Raw genomic sequence first — 25,512 nt, 5'->3', positions numbered from 1 at the left:
ATTTCACTTTTTCCATCATTAAATGGAGTTTAGTGTTTCGAAATGATGTCGAGAGTCGAGTTGAGTGTGCCATTTTTTTCACTGTGTGTGTGAGTGTGTGTGACTTTTAACCTGCGCGGAAATCAATTAGGCAGCAAATCGAATAGAAATATACACACAGACAGAGATATAGACACTCAAAGCCAGTAGATCGATCGATCGATCACTATGAAATGAAATCTTGAGGGGGAAAAAACGCGCGTCGTCATGCACGCCTACCTGTTGTTAGCTAGCTAGATAGTTAGCCCTTTAGCGTTCATTTCTCATTTCATTTATCAATTAAATTAATCGACAATTGTGCACAATTATTGTGTTCTCAATACCACCCCCCACTCCTTACCTATCGCTCCCAGAAAATTCACTCTAAAAGACTCTCTCACATTTCCGGCAAGACACAAAGGTCACACAGAGAAAAGAAGAAAACAAAAAAACAGAAAAAAAGGGCAAAAATGTAGGCAAGTTTGCACGCGATGTGCTAAGTCAGCTAAGAGGCATCACTTTTTGGGGTCTGTAGGTACATGTCATAATCATGGTGCATGCAACAACAACAACAAAAAGCGACGGCAACAACATCATCATCTTCCGCCTTGCATAAGATACATACTTTACACAAAGTTTCACTTTTTTGTTTTTGGCCATCGCCGCTGCTGCTCTCTACCGGGGTAATTAATGGCCAATACCGGGGATATAGCGGTAGTGCAAATTTATGCAAATTTTGAGTTTTCTTTTTTTCAATATTTATATTGATCAATGACAAATGAGAGAATCCTTATTTAACCAATCGACTTGGAAGGGGAAGTATTTCAGTCTCTCATTCATTGATATGCAGTTCAAATATTTCCACTTCAATAAAACACAAAATGTTATTGACCGCGAATCAAAGTCACAAAATTCAGTCAATCGCTGAGTGGCATACAAAATATATATAAAACTTTTGTGTTAGCTTTCGACATGGGCCGTATAGAGGGGAGGGAGATTGTCAAATTGAGTAATGCCTTGTCTCTCAATGGGCAATTTTGGGACATTATTGTTATGAAAGCGTTACAAATATCAAAAAAAAAAGAAAAAAAAATTTAAGTTAATGAGGATCTCACATTACACAAGTGAACACAGAGAATAACGTGATTACAACCATTTAAAAAGTTATGGCCATCATCAACAATAAATATTTAGATTTAAGAGCGATAGAAAGAAAAAGGGTTTCTCAACCTGAGTTTGCCTTGTTATGTGTGGGCCTGTTGTTCAATATCTATGGCAATTCTTAGAAATACATAATTGGCTCAAGATGAAAGCAAAGTTTTTGTTTTGAGACAGCCCAAAGCGGCGAAACTATCGGCCAATACATCAATTTAATGACTTCATTGAAAGCATTTTCGGTTAACTCACGCCCAAAAAAAAGAACCAAAAATACAGAACAATAAGATAACTTTTGGAATGGCCGAAGTTTATATACCCTAGCGAGGGACTTAAAAGGATCGTAGTTTATGTAGAAGTCACTTTCAGAGAACCTATATATCATTATAAAGTAAGAGATCAGATTTATTGATCCCCTGGAATCTGTATAATATACTTGTCTGAACTTAATGAAACAAATTACACCGACTACACGAACTAGTCCCGATTATAGACACGTCCCAAAGTTGTATCAGGCCCAGATTTGGCACAGAAACAGAAAGCTATTAAATTCTATTACAATCGCTTGAAAGCTTATAAAGTTATCGATCCTTTTTACCAATTGATCCTATAGAATCAGTCCGATCTTAATAAAATGTGTTTGAATCAGTGTATTAGACTTAAGGCTTAATAAACCACCGATTATTAACATAAGTTTGAAAATTGATATAGTTTTGAATCTAAAACATCAGCTTAGATGTACGATCTTATGAAATCTTTTTGATATACTCGTCCGATTCTAATGAAATTAGGCAATGTCTTTAACAAGAATATGATATAGACAAATATAAACTTTCATAACAATCGCTTGAAAGTTTATGTTCATTTTCTGACCGTTTGTAATACAGATCTGATATATGTACGATGTCTTTAATTAATTTTATATATTTCCTATCGAAAATGCTTCGTTCTATGCTTAGTGGGCCATCCGCCAAAATTAATATACCCTTTAGCCAAGAGCATAGAAAAGAAAACAACAACAAACAGAAACCAATTCAAAACTTTTGAATTATTTTTATTGCTTCCATTTGCTAATAAAAATAAAAGAAACATAAAAAATTAAATTACAATAAAACAAACAGGACTTGCTCTTTAAAAAGGAGACCAACATAAGATAATAGGAGCTATGAAAGGAGTATATTTTTTTTACGGTTAGTTTAAACTCTTTCCCAGGGCATCAAATTGCACCTGCCCCTTATTAAGTGTTTTTTTTTTGTTTATTGTTTGTCATTTGATACACTTTTAGGAAAGGTCAACCTTATTAATTTGATCAAAGTTTTTAAGCCAAATGAGCGTGGCCAAGTGGTCGATCGGCTAGGTAGCCTCAGTCTGGCTGATTGTATACAATCTTCAAGTACTTCCGTGCGAGAGCAACTATTATAATGTGTCGTATGCCCATTTACCGTTTTAGCCAATTGATTCCCGCGGTTTAACTTCCGCTCCAATGCCACAATGCTTATAAATCAAATAATTTGTTAACAGTGCGGCTTAAATCAACACTCCATTCCACACACACACACAGTCCCGATTGCGCCACTTTGACAGCCATCAAGACAAGACAACATACATATATTGGTGGATCGAGCTCCCCCCATGGGCAATTAAAGCTGCACACAAGCTTTTAAAGTGAATGTATGTTTGACTTGGGGTCTGGGTCTGGGCCGATCATCGATGAGCAATCTCTCGCACCTATTTTTTGTTTTGTTTTTGTTTTCACCTCTCTATGATTAGGTTAGCTTTAGGTAAAGCTAAGATAAAAGGGGGTAAGGTCATCCCTCTCTCTATGTCTCTGTGTTATATGGGTTTGGTGGGAATTTTAATGAGTCTATTGAAAAATATTTTATTTGTAGATTTTTGTTTTTTTGTTTTTTTTTTTAATGCCAAGTCAATATTTGAATGCATTTAGCATTAGTTCTTCTGCGAAATGTCGCAACTTTTGATGTGCTTCAATGACTAATTTGTAAACATTTGTCGGGTGGGTGTATTAAAGTAGTAGTCGGCAGTGCTTTTGAGTCACAAAAGACCAGGAAGATTGCCTTATGCACATGATGATGATCATCATCATCATCATCATCCTTGAAGACAACGCATGCACACCAAAAACGGACAACAGCAAACGAAACCAGCCGTAGGACTGCATATATACAACAAAAAAAAAACAAAAAAAAGCCCGGCAAGGCTATAGACCTTTTTTGGCCACATCAACCCAAAAAAAAACGAGACAAAAAACAAACTGGCTTTTTGAGAATTTTTTCGATTTTGTATTTTTTTTTTTCAGCATCGTTGGCACAGGTTTGTGTTTAAATTGACGTTTATTTCCAGACACTGATCGTCGTTTTTTGTTCACCTTAATGAGCCCAAAAACGAAAAATCCAAAAAATTTGTGTGTGTGCATCGAGAGTTAATTTGCCATTTGAGAGAGGAGAACGCCACATCCAGGACCTTAAGCAAAATGAGGTGTTTAACTGCCAGACGGCTAAGCACACGAAAAGTGTAAAAAAAAAAAACAAAAAAACTAAACCTGACGTCATTTTTGGCATTGGCATTGAAGCTTCTTACCAAGGTTAAGTTTGGTCACAAAAGATCAGACAATAAAACAACTCCCACACACAAAACAAAACTTTTGCAATAAAACAGATTGCATATATGCTTGAGAAAAAAAATGTAAATTAAACCAAAACACATTTGAACATCTCAAAAAAAGAAAAAAACTAATTAGTTTTGAACTAATTCCACAGTTTGCACAGATTGCTTGACCATCTTGTCCTCAGGGTTTCCAGTTAGAGCTTCCATTTTGTCGTTTTTCTCCCAGCCGTGATAAGGACGTGATGTATATAGAGAATGTTTTGGCAGCAAATTGGCCAAAGTCAGACAATCACCGGCAATAACAAAAATTACAGTTGCATATTCCACAGTTGGATGATGAATAAAATCGACTAAAGTTTTTTGAATTTTTTTCCACTCCATTTTGTAAGTTTCTTAATGTTCGACCAGAAAATATATATTTATAGAAATAAATTTTGTTTTTTCCAAACTCATTAAGATATGTAAAATAGAATTAAGAACTCTAGGTTTCCTTAGATGTTTTCGACCTGAATACTAAATTAGTAATCGATGAGCATAAATTAAAACAAGTATTAAAATTAGTTGAAAATTAAACCGAATTCTTGGTTCATTTCTATTTAGCATTGCTAATTTGTCAGAACCAATTCTTTGGAATTGTTTGCAAAAAAAAAACTTTCACTCAACCAACTCTAGTTGGCAACAAATGATCTATCATATTGTAAATCATATATGGCTTTAAGTCATATTTTTTTTTAGTTAGACCTTCAAAATTCCATTTCCGCTCTAAAGATGGATTAACAAAAGGCATATCAAAAATGAATGAATTATTAATTTGCATTTGTATCTCTTTGTTAGAGAGCTCACAAAGGTTAAAAAGCTAGAAAGAAAGTGGCAAAACCCATTCGAGACCTTTTTTGAACCTAAGCCAATAGAAATTACTCCAATTAAGAGGGGCAGAGTTGAAAATGAAAAGGTTTAACAAGTTAATTGAGTAAATATAAATCTATTTTATATTATTAGAAACTTCTAACGTCATTTTGTTGTTGTGTGAGTCATCACAGAGTGTCAGTGTGTGCCCACCTATACACCTACGCAATTTGTTTGTATATATCTATTTGTATGTAAGTGTGTAACTGGGCCAAGCGTTTTTTTTTAATATTAAATTCAAGATCAATAGCCAGATTAGGTGAGCAAGAGAAAGATATTGAATTATTCAAAACACAGCAGAAAAAATGTCATTAATTTTTAAATGTTTTTTGTTTTAGTAGAAAAAAAGAGTAAAAGCGTTTTACCGCCTGACTATTTAAATATTTATATATATGTATATATGTACATTAGGATGTTTCATTTTACTTTGTTGTTTTAAGCGATAACAAATTTCAAGAATATTATTTAGCTATTTTTAAGACTTTTCTTACAGGTAAGGTTACATGTTTATAGATGCTTAAAGAAAATTTCAAGCCTTCTTTGGGCATATAAAAAGGTAATTAACTATTACATTTCAATATTGTTCACAGATCAATTTGATAAATTTCTAAAAATAAGGACGATTCTGCTATATAACTTCGGTTTGATATGGCTTCCCTATGTTTCTATTTTCAATTAGATTGATTCCCAGAACAAAGATCAGTTCAGGTCAATTTTTATAACTAGGATGGGTTAATATCGGTTAAAATATGTAAGATTCTTTCTTCTAAGTTCAACTCCTATAATCGAGATCGTCTAAGATCCATTTCCAAATGCATTTAAGATTCGCTTAGATCGGTTCTAATCGACCAAAATCTAATTCCAATTGGTAAGATCGTTTAATAGGGTAAAATCGTTTGAGTTAAGGCTCAAAGCATTAGATCGAGGACAATTTTATTGTTTTCCATTTGATTTTCATTTGAATTTGATTTAATATTTTGAACATGTTTTACTTTAAAGTTAATGCACCAATTGCATGCAATATCAGACAACTATAATATTAACGACAACTATAATAGTATAGTCTGGTATAGATCAGACAACTCTAGATATTGAACAACTATAAAATATACAAAGGCCCTTGGGATCCTTTGATCTAAATGGTTTGTATTTGTTCAATATCCAAATATTTTTTAAAGAAATTTATTTATCTTTTTTGATTTTATAAGATATATGATAAATCCATAACTAATTTTATAAAGTTTATTACAAAAATCTGTTGGAAACAGGAAAATTCGATTTAAAAATAAACTGAATTTTGTTTCTAAAACAAATGACATGAAAACTTAAAGATATATTGACTTTTTATGTTTATGAATAATTTTCGCTATACTTGAGCAAATTGAGAAAACAATTTTTGTAAACTATTATGCGATGTTGTTTCGTTTTTCCGGGTCTTTCCAGCTGAATGTGTTCATTTAAGTCATCATTATAGTTTCATTATGCTAACTGTTGCTAGAAATTGCTAATAAATTAATATAACTGATTGACATTGTTTGTATTAAGACGTTAAACTTTGATCTTTGCCTAATTTGTTGTTTTTCTAAAAACGATTATTTTCAAGTTATTTTAAAGGTTTTACAATATCATAAATATAATTATTTATTTAAGACTTTTCAAGTTCTTTTTTCAATTTATGTGATTAGGGGATATTTAACAAGGGAAAAAAACTATACTAAATCAATACTAAATCTCTATTTATCTATGTATTTTACAATATAAATATAATTACTTAACTATAATTCAACTTTAATGTAATAAAGAAAATATTTTTTATGGGTTAAAAACCTCTCCATATTAACTAAAACAAAAAATATCTCACTTAGATTAACTTCTCAATTCAAAACTAGATCTCTATATAGAAAAATTGTAAACATTTTTGATATTTCTAGATCAAATGATATATATAACAAATATTAAATAATATTCTTGAAATTTGTACTTCAATTGTTTTATATAAAAAGTGTAAAAAATTGTAAAATTATCATAATAAATTCTGTAAATTTCTTTGTAGTTTTTAGTTAAAATGAAACACCCTGTAAAACTATTTAGATGCATTAGCATAGTAAACCAAATATGGAGGGGGATGTCTTACCTCAAAACAAAAAGGTAACAGATAAATTTGCGCAGTTCTAATTACAAATATTCATATTATACACACATAGATATATATTATATAGTATTATCGTATGTAAACAACTCATTAGGGGGTGACACACACACTCTCACATATATCGTTCGTTTGATGATGTTGTTGTTGTTTTTGTCGTTTCGTTGATCGAAGTGGAGTTTTTTTTTTTTGGTTTTGTTTTTGTTTTGGATGCAAGGCAAATTTTAATTAGATGAAAAGACTGAACACACACACAATCGAAAAATTTGGCAAATGGCCGAAATAAATCAGTTTGCACAATTGAATTTAAAATCAAAAATTTATCACGATTTGTTGTACTTGTTTTTTATATCTCTTCCTCTCACTCTCTTTCTCTAATTCTCTGTACGTGTGTGTGTGTAGGTTAAATTGAACGTGCCCGTTGATTGTCGAATCGTTAGGAAGATATTTTATTCCAAAGACAATATACATATGTTAGCCATATATAAATTATGGTTGCTAAAAGGTAGACGAGGACGAGGGGGGCGGATATGGAGGCACTGGCCAGTTCGTAAATACGTTTCGGGAGATCGTGTACACGGCGCACTTTCGTTTAATATGGGTCTCAGGTATTATATATATTTTGCTTGGGTTTTTTGCTATTTATTTTTTTTTTGGCTTGTTTAGAGCCCCAAGACCAAGTGAACACGATCACGTCTGAAAGTCGACTAAAGTCGAAGCTGTGAAACTCAACACGATTTCCGACCAAAAACTCAAACCCATGGCAGAGAGACAGAGAAAGAGAGAGAGATAGAGAGAGCGCCAACTCGTGCTTAATGAGCTGAGGTTGTTGTGAGCGCAACAAGTGCCCAGTCCCAAAGCCAGCCAGCCAGCCAGCCAAACAGCCAGTGCCAGATTGTCTTAGCCGGCTTTTGGCTTTAGGCCCAGGCACTGGCAACAGTCAGCCAGCCTCGTCGATATCGAGTGCAAAACAAGTGAAACCAGCTCGCCCAAACATTCTTCAGATTGTTGCTTTCCTACACACAACATATGAAAATCTTCTAACTCTTCTCTGGCAGATGAGAATTTGAGAACTGAATCAAAAAAAAAAAACAAAATTAAGAATGAGTTTGTACTCGAAGTTGTCAACCCAGTCAACACACACACACACACACACACACACTGGTTTTTATTTTAGCTACCGTAAAAATTAAAAAGAAAAAAAACCCAAACCCTACCTAACATTAACTAACCAAAGCCCAAGCCTTACCTTGCCAATCAAACAACAACTTAATTAATTCACCAACGAAAAACGAAAAAAAACAAAAGTTAACTTAATCTTTCTGCTTAAATAAACAAAGCATGAAATTATGATGAACTGAAATCCACACAAAACGTAAAACGAAAAAAAAAGAATTAAATATTAAGAATATTTCCACACACACTTGAATATTTGAATATCACCAGTAATTAATCAAAAAAAAAGAAATCAATTTCCTATCGACAAGTTTGCTGACGACTTGAAATTTACCCTTTATTAATGTTGAATTGAAGTGGATTTTCGATTATCTTTTGAGAATTATGTAGAGCCTTTTGACATTCTTAATTTTAGACTGACATTTGGTGACTCTTTCAGACTGAAAAGAGTTTGAAAAAAGGATTTTTGAAATAGTTTCAATCGTAAAACTCTTTTGTATTTTATGATATTGAAAAGGTAAGCGGTTTGTTTTTCTTTTCAAATGTTTTCAAGTTAAAATGTTGTCTTTTTGTGACATTTCCACATTGATAAATCATCAAAATGAGTTGATTTTGATTCGGAATGTTCGCACTAGATTTAAATGAAGTTTTAAAAATGCTTTGACAATAAAAACTTGAGATTTTTGTTCAAAAAAATTTCTACACTGACCGAACATTAAAAATGTTTTAAAAATTGGATAGATCCTGAAGGATAGGGGTGTATTGGTTTTTTAATTGTTTTTAAACGTTGCTGATTCATTAGCTTAATTGTTTTTGAATGATAATCTTAAAAAATATGTATATAAGGGCTCAATTTGAATCCTATCCGGTATTTGGATTTATTATTTTAAAACCTTTTCATTCAAAATCAAGTGTTTTAAAATCATTTTAAGCTTTGCCTGTTCTTCAATTTTTGTAATTTGTTGACCTATCTTAAAGACTGTTTAGGGGTTCCGAATATGATCGATCCAAAATGGAAAATTCTCTATTTTATTCGACATAGATGTGGTTTTTAATGGTTTTTAAAGGTTGTTCGATCGTCGACTTTACCATGAAATGTCTCAATGTCTCTCATTTTCGAAAGGTCGACAAAAGTTTTAGAAATTGTTGCTCAAAACTGTGGATAAAAATTGCTGTTCGAAATTGTTGATTTCCACAAAATCGAAGCCAATCTGTAACTCTCCCATTTGCCTTTGAGAGTACTAAAGAGTAAAAATCTTAGATTTCTTCCAATTCCTGTGCCATTGGCATTACATATTATGAAATTAAAAATATACATTCATACATAAAGATATATGGTTATTTTTGGAAACCTTTTCGATTGATATCAACGTTTTCTAGGTAAACCCTTAATATCTTATATACACCTATAAAACATTCGCGATGATCCTATATACCCTTTCTACCCTCTGGGCTAAACTGGGTATTTAAGAAACGAAGACAAAAATTGAGAAATAAGCAAAAATATACAAATAAATTCATTATCGATTCGATCGTCATCGTCGGTCAAGAAACTATAAAGCACGTCCACTCTGATCACCATTGTCTACCCCTTCCTCTCACTTATCAAGGAGACCCCCTCATCATTCTCCTCCCCCTCTTTATAACTACGCCCCCAAAAATTCTCTTCAATCATTTAATAATTTTTTTTTAATACAGTTGTCAACGCGCATGGAACCCTCGGACTTTTGGCGTGTGAAGAAACGCTTTGACTTTTAGTGTGTCTCTCTTTTCCACTCATCCGTGTCAAGTGTCGCTCTTGTGGGTTGCCAATTCATATTTCAAGTGTTTAATTTGTTTGGCCAAAAATGTAACGGTATAGCGAAAAGGAAAAGCTTTAACCAATAACAAACTTAAGCTTCGCTTAGCTTTTGAAGGAAGCCTATTAAGTACGAGCTTTTTTTGCGTCAGTGTAAACACGAGATGGACATTCATTCATTCATTCAGTTGTTGTTCTTGTTAAATGACGGTTGTGTTCTTTTGTCCTTTTCCGTTAGAGGACACACGCGTTTAATTTGATTTTTGCATAATTATTTGCCAGCAAAAAGCAAATAACTTAATAGTACAAAATTTAGTAAATTATTTTTAGTTGTGGCAAGTATTTTTGACATACCAAAACCAATTAGGGCTCAAAATTGTCATTGCCATAAGTGGATGCCCACCCAGTTGAACAAGTATTTGGAATATATACATATGATGTGATATAAGTGCCTAAGCATTAGTGACAGCACAGAAAAAAGCTTCAAGACACGCAGAGAGAGAGAAAAAAAAACACAAAGCTTTGCCGTTTTCCTTTTAAGGGCTCAACAGCTGACTAAAGACAATAATAATTTGGCGCCGAGAATCCTTAATATATATATATACACCCCATTGCCCACGCACTTGTTGTGGGTAAATTTTTGGATGCCCCCCTCTCTCTAACTCACTCTAAAAATATAAACTAAAGTTCATGGTCAACGTGAGACGCCTGTGACAAACGCCTGAATTGCTGGGGACAATATGGCGTTAATACGTTGCTGCTTTGAGCCGCCAGAATTACCCGAATTTTTTGACAGTTTTGTCCAGAAATGCACGGATTCCAGCTGTAAGTACATATATACATAAGTATATTAAACTAAGACTTAAACTGCTTAAATTAGAATAAGATTAAACACAAATCGTGCGTAGACTTTTGACTTGATTCTGTCTTATAAAGTTAGAGAAATAATATTCTTAGTATCGAAATATGGTTTGTTTGTTCAGGTCAGAATTTTACACTTTTGTGCCCTGTTACTCTAAATCCTCTAAGCTATGTAGGTATAGATTTTGGGGTGGTGAAATACATACGTCAATGGCTAAATTAGTCTGGGATGTTAAAATTTTAGTTAAGGAAAAAAATAGTTATTTTGTGAGGAAATTTCCCACATTTCCGCCCCGAAGGAAGATCTTACACGGCTGAACATTAAGGCAAATGTAATAATGCTGAAATCAATTATACTTATAATATCCTATAATCTAGCTCATCATTTTGAAGAGGGAAATAGACCATTAGAAAAACTAGCAGTTTGGAATAAAAAGTGTTCTTGGATAACGAAATTTAGCCAGGTTTCATAGGTAAAATCCTTTTGGGAAAAAAAAATTTTCCGCATGTTTTACCCTAGGATCCGCTACTACTATAACGGTTTTCAATACGACATTATTTCCAGCGAAGTTTTTCCTTCCTATTTAATAATTGATCTATGATTATTGGACCCGAAACTATTTATTGTTTATCGAAACATTTTTATTGTGCATCAAACTCGAAAGCCTAAGACTCTAAGTTACTTTTAGTGTTTTCCTTCTTTAATTCTATTTTCATAATTATTTATTTTCTGGTAGTGATACTTAAAACTACAGACTTTGACTTATCGAAACGCAATTAAAATAATACCCATTAAATCTTTTAACAACTGCAATTAAATTCCAGTTTCCCTTTGCTAGCAAATTAACATAAAATAAAACATGCTAATATTTTGCCTAAGAACCGAAATCAATTGTGGTCTACCGTAACGTTTTACAGTCTTTAAAATACAAAATCCTAAAATTCCTAGATAGTTATAATATCTAATAACCGTTATATACGTAATAGTGAAACAAATTACGGAAAAACCGAAATAATAACGACATTGCAACTACTATCGGGTAAACCATATATCGATATATATGTTTGCCCACAATACACATCACTAGGCGCAACAACAAGCAATGATTTTATCTCTGATTGCCATCTGGTCACACTGCAGCACTCCATTCGGCAACAACAACAACAACAAAAGGAAGTAGATAGTTTTATTTTTTTATCGCAACGGTTTTTTGTTTTATTTATTATCTAACGCCGCGATAAAGAATAAGCTAAATTGCGCCTTTTGGAGCAGCAGCAGCAAGCAAGCAGACGACTGACACTTAAAGAACAATGCCTGGTAAGCAATTAGGAGCAACATGGGCGAAGGTCGATAAATATTAATTGCCTCTGACCTTCGGCAAGCAAAGTGCAGAGAGAGAATGACGAAATCAAAAGTAGGCGGCTATTTCAGTGGGGACGGGGAGGAGGTATTGTCATGAAGTTGGCTAAAAGGGTTACCTCTGTTAATGGGGTCGATGGATAAAACTTGCAAAAATCAGGCGAGAAGGCAATGGCAAAGTCAATCACTCATCGTGGCTCTCACGCACACACACACTTACTCATAAAAATGGGTTGTGATAAGATTATAACGGTTAAATTGTGGTCACACCCACACAAAAGGCATAAAGCACCACCCGCTGCTTAGTCGCTAGACTGTCCCCTAGCTATCAGGAGAAATGGTGGACTCTCTCAGTCGCCTTTAGCCAAGCGAAAAAATCAGACGACTCCGATGACGACAACGGCAACAACATAGCGACTCGTCGTCATCATCATCATCATCAACCATCATAACTATTATTATTATTGGTGGTCATGTTTACATATCGTTGTATCCACGCCTGTCTACCAAATCCCTCACAGACCTGTTGGTGTCCTTTTGCTATTCTAGGCTGCTGTGGCTGTTGTTCGGCCCTGAGGCCACGCTATAAACGTCTGGTGGACAACATATTTCCCGTCAATCCCGAAGATGGTCTGGTCAAATCAAATATGGAAAAGTTGACCTTCTATTCGCTGAGCTCACCGGATAAATTGGATCGCATTGGTGAATATTTGTATCAAAAGGCCACCAAGGATATCAATCGCAAGCGTTACAAGTAGGTGACAATAAATTAAACCCAAAAGAAACCTATATTAAATACATCTTATTACTTTTTAGGCTAGCTGAGATAGCCATGGAGGCCATGGATTTGCTACTCCAAGCTTGTCATGCCCAGACTACTCTGAATTTGTTTGTGGAATCATTTTTGCGTATGGTGCAAAAACTACTCGAGGATAATAATCCGAATTTAAAGATAATGGCCACCAATTCGGTACGAACAAAAGATTCTCCAAATAAATCTCATTCTAAAACTGTTTTTCTTTTTCCTGTCCCCTTTAGTTTGTGAAATTTGCCAATATCAATGAGGATACTCCATCGTACCATCGTCGGTATGATTTCTTTATCTCGAAATTCTCATCGATGTGTCACAGTAGCGAGAGTCAGGATCTAAGGGATAGCCTACGTTTGGCTGGCATTAAGGGTCTTCAGGGAGTTATACGTAAAACTGTGTCCGATGATTTGGTTGAAAACATTTGGGAGGCTCAACATATGGAGAAAATAGTGCCCTCTCTACTCTTCAATATGCAGGTGAATCTTTTAGCTCTTAATCTTTAGTTTCTTTATGTTTTTTTTTTTGTTTTCGTTTCCTTCTCTAATTTTGCCAGTTTTTTTCTTTCATAAATTGGCATATAAATTTACTAAACAAAATTTCTTGCAATTTTAATGTACTAATTTTGTCGTATATATATTTTTATATATATCTTTGTTACCCACTTTTTTTGCCAACCAAAACAAAACACAACAAAAAAAAACACATAATAACAACAACTACTACTACCTACCTACAACAACAACAACAACAGTTTTGTGTAAACGTTATGTTTGTGAAGAAAAATTTACTGGCGGTAATAATAATAATAATAATAAACATAGAATTAATTTATTTTTAATCTTACATAATTCTAAAAATAATTATATATATATATATATTATATACCACATATGTACACCATGAAAATGATTAGTGTGTGTAGATATGCCAACTAGATAAGAAACAAAAATGTTAACCTAATCGAACCCTAATGTTATATCTATATTTCTCTCTCTCTCTCTCTCTTCTCTCTCTGCGTATGTTTACTTGCTAATTGGACTGATATATATGTGTGTATATAGTCTGGTGATATGACACCCGTCGAAGATGCCACCAATGTAACGCCGCCGGTTCTGGCCGAGGAAGTGCTTCGTGAATTAGTGGGACGCGCCTCATTTGGACACATACGGAGTGTCCTCAAGCCGCTGTTGACGTAAGTGTGATGGTCGGGTGCATAGGTGGGGGGAATGGGTAGTAAAGAACCAAACAAAATTAGTAAAAATCATGGGTGCAGCAAGGTAAATGCCAACGGATATCTCAATTCCTTATTTGCCATCACCTGCAAACAACTATTTTTGTAGTAATTATCGTGTAGGGTTATATCCATTTCTTAGTATTTGTATTGAACTGGTAACATTTCGAAGAAACAAATTCTTTAAAAATGGAATCAATTACATAGAATAGAAAGAACGTTCTTCATCCATATTTACAAAATAACTCTTTAGGTATAAATAAACATAGGTATAGGTGACCAGATATAGATAAATATATTTCTTAGGAATAGAAATCTATAGCTTTAATTTTTAATTTTAATAACAAATGCATTTAAACAAGTTTTTTTGCTCTATGCAAAAATGTATGCTATCGGAAATTGGGATATTTGGTAAAATTTACCATAAAATCCTTGATTTAGGCAAATTCAAAAAGAATATATAAATATCGAATTTTTTACTCTAAAAAACACTTATATTTTGTTCACAAATACATTTCAACGAGTTTTTTGCACTATGCTAAAAAGCATGATACAAAAATTTTCGAGATTTGGGCAAATTATACCACAAAGTCTATGATTTAGGCAAATTGAAGTAGGAGTATGAGATTAGAGTGTGCACTTAACTCTAAGAAACGCAAGGGGACATTTTTTGAGTCATTTGAGTAGATAAAAGATAAACTTAAACCAAAATGATTAATTGAAAAGGGGGGCGTATTTTAGGGAAATGTAACAAATATAGAAGAATATATAAAAAATATTCATAAGTTCTTGCCATATAGCGTATTTTTTGTAAACCCTTTATTAAACTAATAAATCCCAAGTAAAAGTAATTTATCGACAATCTTTTTTAGACTATGAATCAAACTAAAGTCAAAGGTGTGGAAATGTTTAATATTTACGTTCCAATTTGTTGAAGTTTACACAATTTCGATAGCCATATCTCATTAATACTTACCTACAAAATCCAAAAATGTCCAAATTTCAATCTTCTTAAAAAACTTGCATGATGTATGCATCTCAGGGTTAATCTTATGAATCTCATGTTATGGGAACTCAATAAGGTAAAGGGATTGTAAAGCTATTTCAATAATTACTTGTTTTTTAGTTTTTTAAAGACCCGATAATCAAACTAGTCTTCAATTTGTGAGGTAACCCATTACCGTTATATATCTGGGAATTATTTTGACTTAATTTTAGAATAAACAAATGATTAAGTCAGACAAATTATTAACCACAAATAAATAAACTTCTACTTGCAGTCACTTGGATCGTCATGAGTTGTGGGTTCCAAATACTTTTGCAATCCATACATTCCGCATTGTGATGATATCCATACAACCGCAATACTCTTACACTGTGGTGGAGACTCTGATGCAACATTTGGATAGCAATTTCAAATCCTCACCAAAGACACGAACCTCGCTGGCGGTGGTTCTGTCCAAGATTATAGCCATAGCAGCTGGTGAAAGTGTTGGACCCTCCGCATTAGATATTATTAATAATCTATTGACCCATTTACGTACAAGTGTGAGTACGACAACGGAAATTACCACAGAAGAGTCCCAATATCAGGAGGCTTTAATCAATGCACTGGGAGAATTTGCTAATCATCATCCAGATTATCAGAAGATCGAGATAATGTTGTTCATAATGAACACAGTGCCGGATCTATCGAAGAAGAGTAAAAGTGATCAAATGTTGCAGAATATATTATTGAAATCGCTACTTAAAGTGGGCACACAATATAGCACAGTGTCCTTTGAGAAAGCTTTTCCGGCATCGTTTTTGCAACCCTTACTGAAGATGGCCCGTGCTCCACATGATCCAACGCGGATGATTGTGATGCAGATATTCCAGGCTCTACTCGATCGCCATCAGAACGAACAAGTCCTGAGCAATGTGAGTGTGAAACCGTATCCAGCATTATCCCAGGAGCCACCATCACGTTCGGATATTATATTTACGCACAAATATGGAGCGAATATTATGCAGGCTTTAATTGATAGCATGGCTCTGTCGGATCGGGTAGATCCTCTATCGTCCAGCTATAATACAGCCGCCCTGCTCATTGTGGAGATGTCGTGCAGTGAGACGGTGCAAGAGTTTCTACTATTCATATTGGGGTAAAGTCCATATTGATTAACATAAAAATGATTTAGATGACTAATTTCCGACATTGCCCTTTATAGAATTCAACAAGTGGCTAGCACTGTGGAGACTTTGGGTGCCGTGCATAAATGTAATTTGCATGCCATAGCCATTTCTCTGCTGGTGCTCATCTCACGCGTTACTGGTATCAACAATCTACTCGAATATGCACAAAAAATTATTGACGCACGGCGGGAAGAGGCCGCCTACTATTTGCCTCCGTTGTTGGAGCCCAAAAAAATGTCTTCAAAGAATCTAAATCTATCACTTCCACATTTATCCATTGATAAACTGGCATTGGGTGAATGTCTACAGAATGCCGGAATGGATGCACAACGTTTGAACACGGGAGCACCGTATACGCTACATCAAACCGATCATCCAGGTCATCGGCATTCGTGGGTGGAGTCAGTAAGCAATATGACACAGCGTAATAGTTCGGCAGATCTGACCGTTTATAATGGGGATGTGGATAGTGTCAATAGTTCGCCGGGTGTAACCAAAAAGATTCTAGCACCAGAGTTCAATTTTGATGCCATGAAACGGGCCCTGGCCGAGCCCACAGAGACGGCCAAGAAGGAGCAACGTGAACGGCAAATGCAAATTGTTCAAACATTCCGTGAGGGCGAATTCGATGATCTAATGCGGCGAACAGAACCAAAGGTTGGGAAATCAACTTCTTTAAAGAGTAATTCTTTTTTTATCCTATTTTTTTGTTTTCATTCCAGCATGAGCTAATACAAAATCGTCTTAATGAATTGTTCAACTCTTTGGCCGTTGAGCGTCAAATTACTCAGAGTGATAACAAGACAGCCCAATCCCAGGCTAGCCATGAGAAGCCAGTCTATGAAACAAATTTTCCCGAGCTGTTCTATTACTAGAAGCGAATTTTTCTGTTTAGTTTAATTTATACATATTTGAAATTCCTGTTAAACCTAACAATACAATTGTTAGATCAATTTATCCATGTACTTTAAATCAAATTATTTGTTATTCAAAGAAAAGAAACATACGAAAAATTCTCTCAACTTTATTCATTCACTATTTACTAAGCAGAGAAGAAGCTCACGACAAAATTTACAAATATTTATTTATTTTTTTTTTTTTTGCCTATTGCTGTATAGAGAAGAATAAGAGATTATGAGTCGCAAGCAGTGCTCTACTAACTCCCGTTCGGGGGCAAAACGTCGTCCTCCATCTATTTATAAAGCGGCTTCCTCCCAAGGGTCCGTTCCTAAGCAACGTAACCCTTTTTTGTTATTTTTGACTCAGTATCGTAAAAATAACAAGGACGCCAATTGCCACTTACCTGGCAAAGAAGTCCTCATAATGGCTGGTAAGAAATGGAATAGCATGAACATGGTGGAGAAGGCGCCCTTTCTCAACGCGGCTCGCAGGGCGAATTACGTTTTTAAATTGAAAAACAATCCAGACGCCAACATGGTGTTGGATAAACTTCGCGGTAGTGTGGCAGGTGGAAAACTTGATCTACAAATCCTTTGGGTTTTAATCGAAGCAATTCAAAGTTGGAGGGAGAGTGTGTTAAGAGATCTAAATCGCGACAAGGGTAAAAACTTTAATTAAACCAAATGCTCCTGATGATCCTGTTCAAATTGGATATTTTTCAAAATTTGATGTGACGAGGCAGTTCTACTTTTTTCCTGGGCCCCGTGAGCTGTCATTTTTCATTTTGGAACCTCTGGAATCCTCGTGAACCGTCATCTTTTGAAACCACTATAAAAAATTTTATGTTTTCTGGATCATTAATTAAACCCAAAAGCTCCTGATGATCCTGTTCAAATTGGATATTTTTCAAAATTTGACGTGATGAGGCAGTTCTTTTTTCTTGGACCCCGTAAACTTTTATTTTTTTTTGGAACCTCTGGAATCCTCGTGAAATTTTTAATGTTATCTGGATCATTAAACTTATTAAAAATGACTACTTTCGTTTTAAAAGCAAAATGTTTTGAATTTTCTTTAGTATAGGTTAAAATAAAGAAGATTCTCTGATATAAATCGCTTTAAATCAAACAGTAAGAGTCAGTGTTGTAAATTTTCAAAAATTCTGCATTTTCTGTGATTATTAAAGTAAATTAAAAGAAAGTTATCTGGTTGGTTGGTTTGATATATTGAATTTTAAGTTAAAATGTTTTTTTAAGATACATCTTTAGCTTAAAGGAAATTCTTTGGTGGTTGTCATTTATTTTGACTGATTTTAAACCTTGTTATATTGCTCTCATATTAATCATTATCTATTTATTTTAATATATTGAATTCTTTACGGAAATTCATCGCTTTACAGGCCGAAGCATTTTATATCCTTAAATAAGTTTCTGTGAGATTTATCTACAAAATTGACACTAAAAGTAAACAAAGATTCTTTATTATAAATTTTATTTTTTTTTAAAAAGTCTAAAATGTCGATTTGTTTCCACTATTCTATATAGACTTGACGATTAGCTCTAAAGATTGAGATAGTCGGACTTGATTGGGACGTTGTGGGGAAAAATAGAGTTTTTATTATTAATAATCATTGTTCCCCGGATACTTTTTTGGTAACATTTTAAAAAATACTTATTAAATTTATTTTATTCAAAACGATTCTCAATTAACCATCAATTCAAAACTGCAATATACTTGCACAACTCGAACAGCGGATGAGATATTGTACATATATAAGAAAGTACAGTGAATATCCTTTAAAATTGCATATTTCGTTTGCCTACATATAAAGACTGTTCGTAGATAAAAACAGGAAACCAAAAGGAACACCGATCAATTTATTAGCTAATAAGAAACTTGTATATACAAATGTATATAAATATATGAATATAAAAGAGAATTCTTCCTGGAACCGATCAAAAGAATACCTATTTTTCTTGCTACTCAACATGATATTGAGCATTGGAGTTTTGTACATAACATTTGTAATTGGGCAGATCAAACAGATTAGCAAATAAGACGCCTCGACGCTAATACATGAGATAAGAAATCAGTACAAATAATCAAGAATAGCAGCAGGTCAGAAAACGTTCCATTTAGTAGAAGATAGACCAGTGGCGGATCCTGGGAAAAGTTCCTCTCTTAAAATATATTTAAAATAAATATTTATATTTTACCTCGTTAACTGCGTCCTTAAAATGTAAAAATTTCATTCCAAAAATTTACACAGAGATATTTACACTAAGATATTAGAACCATTTCCATTTCAACTTCCTTATAAATCTTCTAATTTCTTGTTCTGCTGGAAATAGCCTAAACTTCTCCTTTTGATATAAATTTCCAATGCAACCCCTTTGTCTGTGTCTTAATAAACTTCTTTTACTACATAACATATCCTTATTTATTTATTTATTTAGTAAAACACGCAATTTTTGCTTTAGAAATTACACACGTATTTTTTTTTTAATGACGAGTTTTGTTTTGGTATATAAACATAATAGTTAATTCGTGCATATTAAAGTACATGAAAATTAGAAACAAATTAGAAAAATGTTAGTTGTTGACAATCATGAATGAATGAATGGTTGGAAATTACATTAACATAATTCGAATACGTTATTGTTTTTTTTTTTGTTGCCATTTAGAAAATATTACACTTTAATTAGATTTTGCTTAAATTTTAGAGATATTATTAAATAAACTATTAAGCCAGAGTTGGTTGTGCGAGGGCACGAAATGCTCATATCTTTAAAAACCTTTTTGTTTTCTATATATAAACGATATACAAAAATATATATATGTATATATAGTCGAAGATTGTGTAGTGTGTGTGGGGGTAACTGGGCATATCTCATCGATCTGCGATATGGCAGGAGTAAAACTTATACCGAAAAAGTTAGATAATTTTAGATATATATTCATATCTATGTAATATATATATATATATACAACGATCTATTAAGCCTATTTAATTAAGAAGAACGAATATTTATACAATCTATTAAACGAGAATCGCGCTCTTGATTGAAAAGCGATTCCCTGAACATAACAAAGGGCGGTGGTGGTGGGTTTTTTTTAGTTGGTTTTGGTTTTCAAATTGAGATGCTCAGCATCCTAAATTATTACACAATTGATCACCGTCATGATTATTGGAGTGAAGTGGATCATTGAGAGACCAGGTGATGCGTCTTCTTGGCGACGGTGATGATGGGGTTGATGTCTCCGAATCACCGCCATTTACAAACACCGCCGAATCATCTGCACTGGCCGGTGTTAGGGGACGTTCACAATTATCCCCAATTTCGGATATGGGTATAGAGAGCGATGTTCCTGCCGAGAATTCCTCACTCATGGGTACAATTTCCTTGAAACTTTGATTGGGTGGCATTACAACCAATATATTAATGGATATTAGCAAAGGATGCACTAGCTTTGAGTCTAGAACCATCAATGGCACTTCCTCATTCTTCTCCAGACTCAGGGATGTAATCTCCGATGTTTGAGTGAATATGGGCTGACGTTGAGCATTTATCGAGGTCACTGTAGTGCGTACCATAAATTTGCGTTTAGTCTGCAGACTCAGGACACGCTCATGCTCATGCCGATGATGACGTCTGATGTTCAGTCTACGTGAATCCATTATAAGTATGAGATCCATGCCATAGTTGAAACCCGTCCAGCGCCATTTTTGATAACCAGGCTCTAGAAGAAGACGGCCACAGCGCATGCAATTCTCAAAGAATTGTTCCTTATCCAATTGTTGGGGGCAGCTAAAGAAATGAGAAGTCGTCTATTATAAGCATCTTCTTTAGGGATTATCTACTCTTTCGGACTTACCCATCCTCTTGACCATGATCAATGCGCAGCAGAGCATCCCAATGGCTATGCATATGACGATATAGCCATTCCTTGGGTATAATATTATCATTGAATATAATCTTCAAGTCCATATAATGATTTGTGAGATATTGGGTACGCAATTTCTGAAACACAGGCACATAGGCCTGTCCCTCGGGTGTGGCCAGAAATGAACGTTCCTCCGTTCGTGTGGCAAAGAATGTCCACTGTGGTAAATCACTACTCGGCGTATGTGTATCCACACCAGCATTGGCCAGCCGTTCTTGGGTCTTTTGAGCCTCAGCCCGTTGCGCTGGATCCTCGGGATCATATTCGGGATGCAAACGCAAAAACATCCAAGTACGCAAAAGTGTGTAGAGTGAGAATTCCGTTTGCATAACATAGAGATCATGGCTAGCAGTCAAAGCAGTCATCAATTCAATCGATATATGCCGTAGAAGATTGGGATGTTTATTGTAAATGCTCAATAGATTGATTTGGAACCATTGGAAAGTGGATTTCTTGACAGCAATCACACCATATTGACAGGCAGCATCATAATATTGTATAGCCGTCTCTGCATTGATATTATCGATCATTACCTCGGCACACTTATCAATGATGCCATCCAAATGAAAGAGTGTGGCTGTGGCTAAAACTGGTATCACATCGGCCACCTCAATCTCTATCTCATCCGAGTACATGGAACCAAAAACGGCATCCAAACTCTTAACATTGATTCGATCATCCAGTATGGTGATTTGTATAAAACTCTGTTGGGCCTCCTTCCACGATCCATTGAACATGGTATAGAAATATGGACTCTGACTGAGATAGACCTTATGCAGATGCCAAACCTTATCCATAGCCATTACAGCCACATCGGAATTCTGTTGCTCCTTGAACAGGGCCTTATATATATACTGAGTGGTGGTCAGTAGCTTCTTTCTATATAAACAAAAGGGACCAATAAACAGAAATCAAAAAGGATTTGTGTATTTCATCTTACTTCTTGGGCGATGTGGCATTCTGTTTGGCATTCTCCTCATCTTGGGCCTGGATGGCATCGGTGCTGTGTTTCCTTTTGCGTCGACTGCCAAACACCTCGGCCACATTGCTATGCACGGAACCCATAATCTGACCCATAACAGACCACTAGCCTCCACTTCACTCACTCACTCACCGGGTGGTAAGATTCCACCAAAAATCTATTTTATAAAAGAAATATATAAATATTTATTTGTACATTAATGTTGTTTATTTTTATGAGAGAGAAAGATTAATAATGTCAGTTAAAAAAAAAAGGGGGCGAGTCTCCCTTCCTACTTATTGATTTGTTTTCTAAGGTGGTGTGGGAAGAAGTTTGACAGGTTGCGTGTTGATAAACCTAAAGGTTGACCCACATTTTTGGCCCTTTCTAGTGTTGATGGTGGAGTAATGCCAGTTAAGTGGGCGTTAGGCCCACAAGAAGAGAAAGAGAGGGAGAGATGGAGTGCGAGAGAGAGCAAATGTATTCGAAAATGCATTGCAAATGACAAATTTTATGCTCAACAGATGATGTCATTCCATTTCCCTTCAATATTGAAATCTCTTCCACAAATAGATTGAAAAGAACTTCAAAAAGATGTTTGTTTATTAGAACAATTTCGGCGTTCCCCTTCCACTTTATAGAGGCGTTGGGGTGATGACGATGTGTTGTAATCATGTCAAGGCCATTGTTAGTAGTTTATATAGTTAGTTCGTTTTGTTGCCCATAAACAAAAGGAACAACAACAACAGCATACAAATTACAAAACGAAACGAAACGCATTCATTGATATGGATGGCCAAGCGTTAGTAATTTTTGCCTTCTCTCGGAGATTTGCTTATCCGAGGAGGGGGAGGGGTAGGAGGAGGTGGAGTGGTTTGTTTTGGTGCGGCGCATATTGAGAGAGTTCCGAAAATAAAAGTTAACTTAATCTCAAAACCGGTTTCAATAGATGTTTTGGTACAATTTTCTAAGACAACCGACCGACCGACCAACCACGACCAAAAAAAAAACAAGAAAACAAGCTAAATGCATTGCCAGCTCCACATTACGTCACTGCCATTAGTGAGAGGGAGAAGAACAGGCAGAGTGGGGGACACAATAGAGCGAGAATGAGACAAAGAAAAACCTAGAGAGAGCCAAACAATTATCGTTAATTTTGAGCGATGATGATGATATCAGTCAGTCAGTCAGTCAATGCAAAGATGAGTTGCCCTGTGAACTTGTAAGTAAACAATTCAAACTAGTTTCTAACACATTTAGCCTACGAGAAAAGTGTTGCATGTATTGCAGGTAGGTAAAAGCAAGTACCAAGTACGCAAAAGTACGAATTTAAGATAAGAAATGAGTGAACCAAGTTAATCACTAAGGAGAAATTTCTGTAAGTGCACCTATGGAGGCTCTCACGCTGCTAGCAATTCGAGGATCACCAATTTTCCTTAACAACCTGGTTTTGATTGTGCAATATGCAAAACTCATATTCAAGTTTCAAATCCGGGAAAGGTGTTAAACTTTAACCTATTTCGACTAACGTAGACGGATCTGCGAGGAATCGGATCAATATTTTTCGGTTTAAAATGTGTAGAATTTTCATTTAAGCAATTTTGTCAGTTAATGGATTTCAAAAATTGAAATATTCGCTAGTTTAGCGTAAAAGGTGCCAAAAAAAAACCGTAAAATTATTTAAAAAACGCACTATTTATGTGTCCAGACCCCCAAAACTCCTCATGGATGAGTCCATGTAGAACAAGTTTCATCTTGAATTACGACCTCTTTATTATAACTCCTTTTTAATAAAGCACGACCTCCTTATAATAAGATATTATCTTATTGTCATAATGTATTGTATGAATAACCTATTTTTTACAAAGTACAACCTCTTAATAATAAGGTAACGACGTTAAAATGAGGTCATGGATGGTTTCCTTATGCTTGGTCTATTTTGTAAGTCGTTATCAAGGTTTCCTTGAACTGTTTTATAACCTTATTTGAGCTATAACCTCATGGAAGGAAACCTTAAAGAAGAACCAGTTAAAGTAAAGAATAGAGAGCCCATTAAAAATATATTAAAAAATGTAAACTTTTGAAAAGAATTTATCTTTTATTAAAAATAAAAACTTATTTAAAAAAGAAATCGTCTTTCATTCAAATTAAAAACTTGCATTAGAATTAGAATTGTAATTATTCAATAATATTTTCAATATAAAATTTCTTGGTAGAAAACTTTTGTGGAAATAAAAAACTTCGCACATATGGAACAACTAAATTCTAATTATAACTATATAATCGAAGAAGAAAAAACTAAAATCGAATGAAAAAATAATGTTGCCCAAGGAGTTACGGCTAATTAGCGTGGGGTTTATCGTCTAAAAGCCAACAAGTTCGGGCGGGGATTTGAACTCACGCAATGTGCCATTTGCGTGTTACTTACTTAACCTAAAACCCTTAGAAGGCAGAACCACCGTTAGGTAGAAGCATTTGCATGGTAAATCGCGCAGTTAAAGAGGCAGTCCGATTTTTTCTCTCCCACTGTTTCTCTCTCTTGAACTGATAAACTATTTGTTCAATTTTAAACAATTTTTGCAATCAATCTTGGTTGTTGTTTTCTTTTGGGTTCAGCGAACTGAAGAACTGCAGAGCAATAGGCCAAGCACCGTCTGGCTCAAACTAAGTTTGTCCCAAAAATAATCAGTTAAGATAACCCTAATATATTGGTGTTGTTTAGTGCTGATAACGGACATGATAGGGCCTTTCCCTTCCCACCCCATAAATGTGACAATTAGTTGGGGCTCTTGTTTCATTTCTTTTCTGTCTCTTTTGCTGCTGCTGCAGATGTATGTTTTTGGTGTAAATCTTCAACTATAAATAGCAAACAAAAGTGAATTACGCTTTAGCATGGTTTGAGGGGGTGGCGGAGAACTCTCACTCACACACACTCACTCTCTCCCTGCTGCTCCTTCTATCTATCGCTCAAAAATAGCAACAACAATGACGCAGTAAAAGAAACAGCGACAACGAGCAAAGTGAGAGAGGGCATGAACGTGCGCGAGAGCGAGAGAGTAAAAACATCAACAAAAGCAAACTGCAGTAGAGCCCTGCCGCAGCAGCAGAGTGATAAAAAGGAATACCCAAAAACGAATACGAAACTTACTGTAAAATTTTTTTGCAGTTACAGTAATCTTGCAATTGTTGTATTTTATATAACTGCAATTGTTGGTAAATGATGCACTTTACACACTGCTCACACACTTTTTCTAATAAGAACCATTAAAAATTGCACTCCGTTATTAAATAAAAGTTATTTGTTTATTTTGATCTGCTCATAATTCCATTTGTTTGCTACACTATCGCGTTGTTGTTGCTATTGTTGTTATGCGCATCAGCGGGACCACAAAAAAAGACCACCTCTTCGTGCGAAGGTAAATAAAGAGAATAACGGGGCAAAAC

The 25,512-nt window shown here is 34.7% G+C and overlaps 3 protein-coding genes across 5 annotated transcripts; 2 read left to right on the top strand and 1 right to left on the bottom strand.

Moving 5' to 3' along the window:
* Positions 1-10,404: 10,404 nt before the first annotated feature.
* Positions 10,405-17,278, top strand: LOC6638363 (protein EFR3 homolog cmp44E). 3 transcript variants are annotated; one of them, XM_002061473.4, is made up of 9 exons: positions 10,405-10,652; positions 12,598-12,802; positions 12,865-13,018; positions 13,087-13,335; positions 13,611-13,652; positions 13,921-14,051; positions 15,371-16,234; positions 16,301-16,922; positions 16,988-17,278. In XM_002061473.4, the coding sequence occupies exons 1-9, from the start codon at positions 10,568-10,570 to the stop codon at positions 17,138-17,140; spliced, it is 2,505 nt and encodes an 834-aa protein (XP_002061509.1). In that variant the 5' UTR covers positions 10,405-10,567; the 3' UTR covers positions 17,141-17,278. The 3 variants fall into 3 exon arrangements, with proteins under 3 accessions (XP_002061509.1, XP_015034751.1, XP_023033777.1); XM_023178009.2 differs by lacking the exon at positions 10,405-10,652 and adding an exon at positions 11,882-12,006; XM_015179265.3 differs by lacking the exon at positions 13,611-13,652 and having other exon boundaries at positions 10,411-10,652.
* An 8-nt stretch (positions 17,279-17,286) lies between these two features.
* On the top strand, positions 17,287-18,198 carry LOC6638364. The gene is made up of 2 exons (XM_002061474.4): positions 17,287-17,871; positions 18,060-18,198. The coding sequence occupies exon 1, from the start codon at positions 17,400-17,402 to the stop codon at positions 17,841-17,843; it is 444 nt and encodes a 147-aa protein (XP_002061510.3). The 5' UTR covers positions 17,287-17,399; the 3' UTR covers positions 17,844-17,871; positions 18,060-18,198.
* A 1,949-nt stretch (positions 18,199-20,147) lies between these two features.
* LOC6638222 (protein germ cell-less) lies at positions 20,148-25,500 on the bottom strand. The gene is made up of 4 exons (XM_002061475.4): positions 25,217-25,500; positions 22,048-22,246; positions 21,039-21,986; positions 20,148-20,971 (listed from the first exon to the last, which is right to left on the bottom strand). Exons 2-4 carry the CDS (start codon positions 22,182-22,184, stop codon positions 20,308-20,310), a joined length of 1,749 nt encoding a protein of 582 aa, XP_002061511.1. The 5' UTR covers positions 22,185-22,246; positions 25,217-25,500; the 3' UTR covers positions 20,148-20,307.
* Positions 25,501-25,512: the final 12 nt, after the last annotated feature.

The sequence above is a fragment of the Drosophila willistoni genome (assembly GCF_018902025.1).
Source record: "Drosophila willistoni isolate 14030-0811.24 chromosome 2L unlocalized genomic scaffold, UCI_dwil_1.1 Seg139, whole genome shotgun sequence".
Taxonomy (NCBI): domain Eukaryota; kingdom Metazoa; phylum Arthropoda; class Insecta; order Diptera; family Drosophilidae; genus Drosophila; species Drosophila willistoni.
The sequence above is the reverse complement of the archived record's forward strand: the minus strand, read 5'-3'. Positions and strand labels throughout refer to the sequence as shown.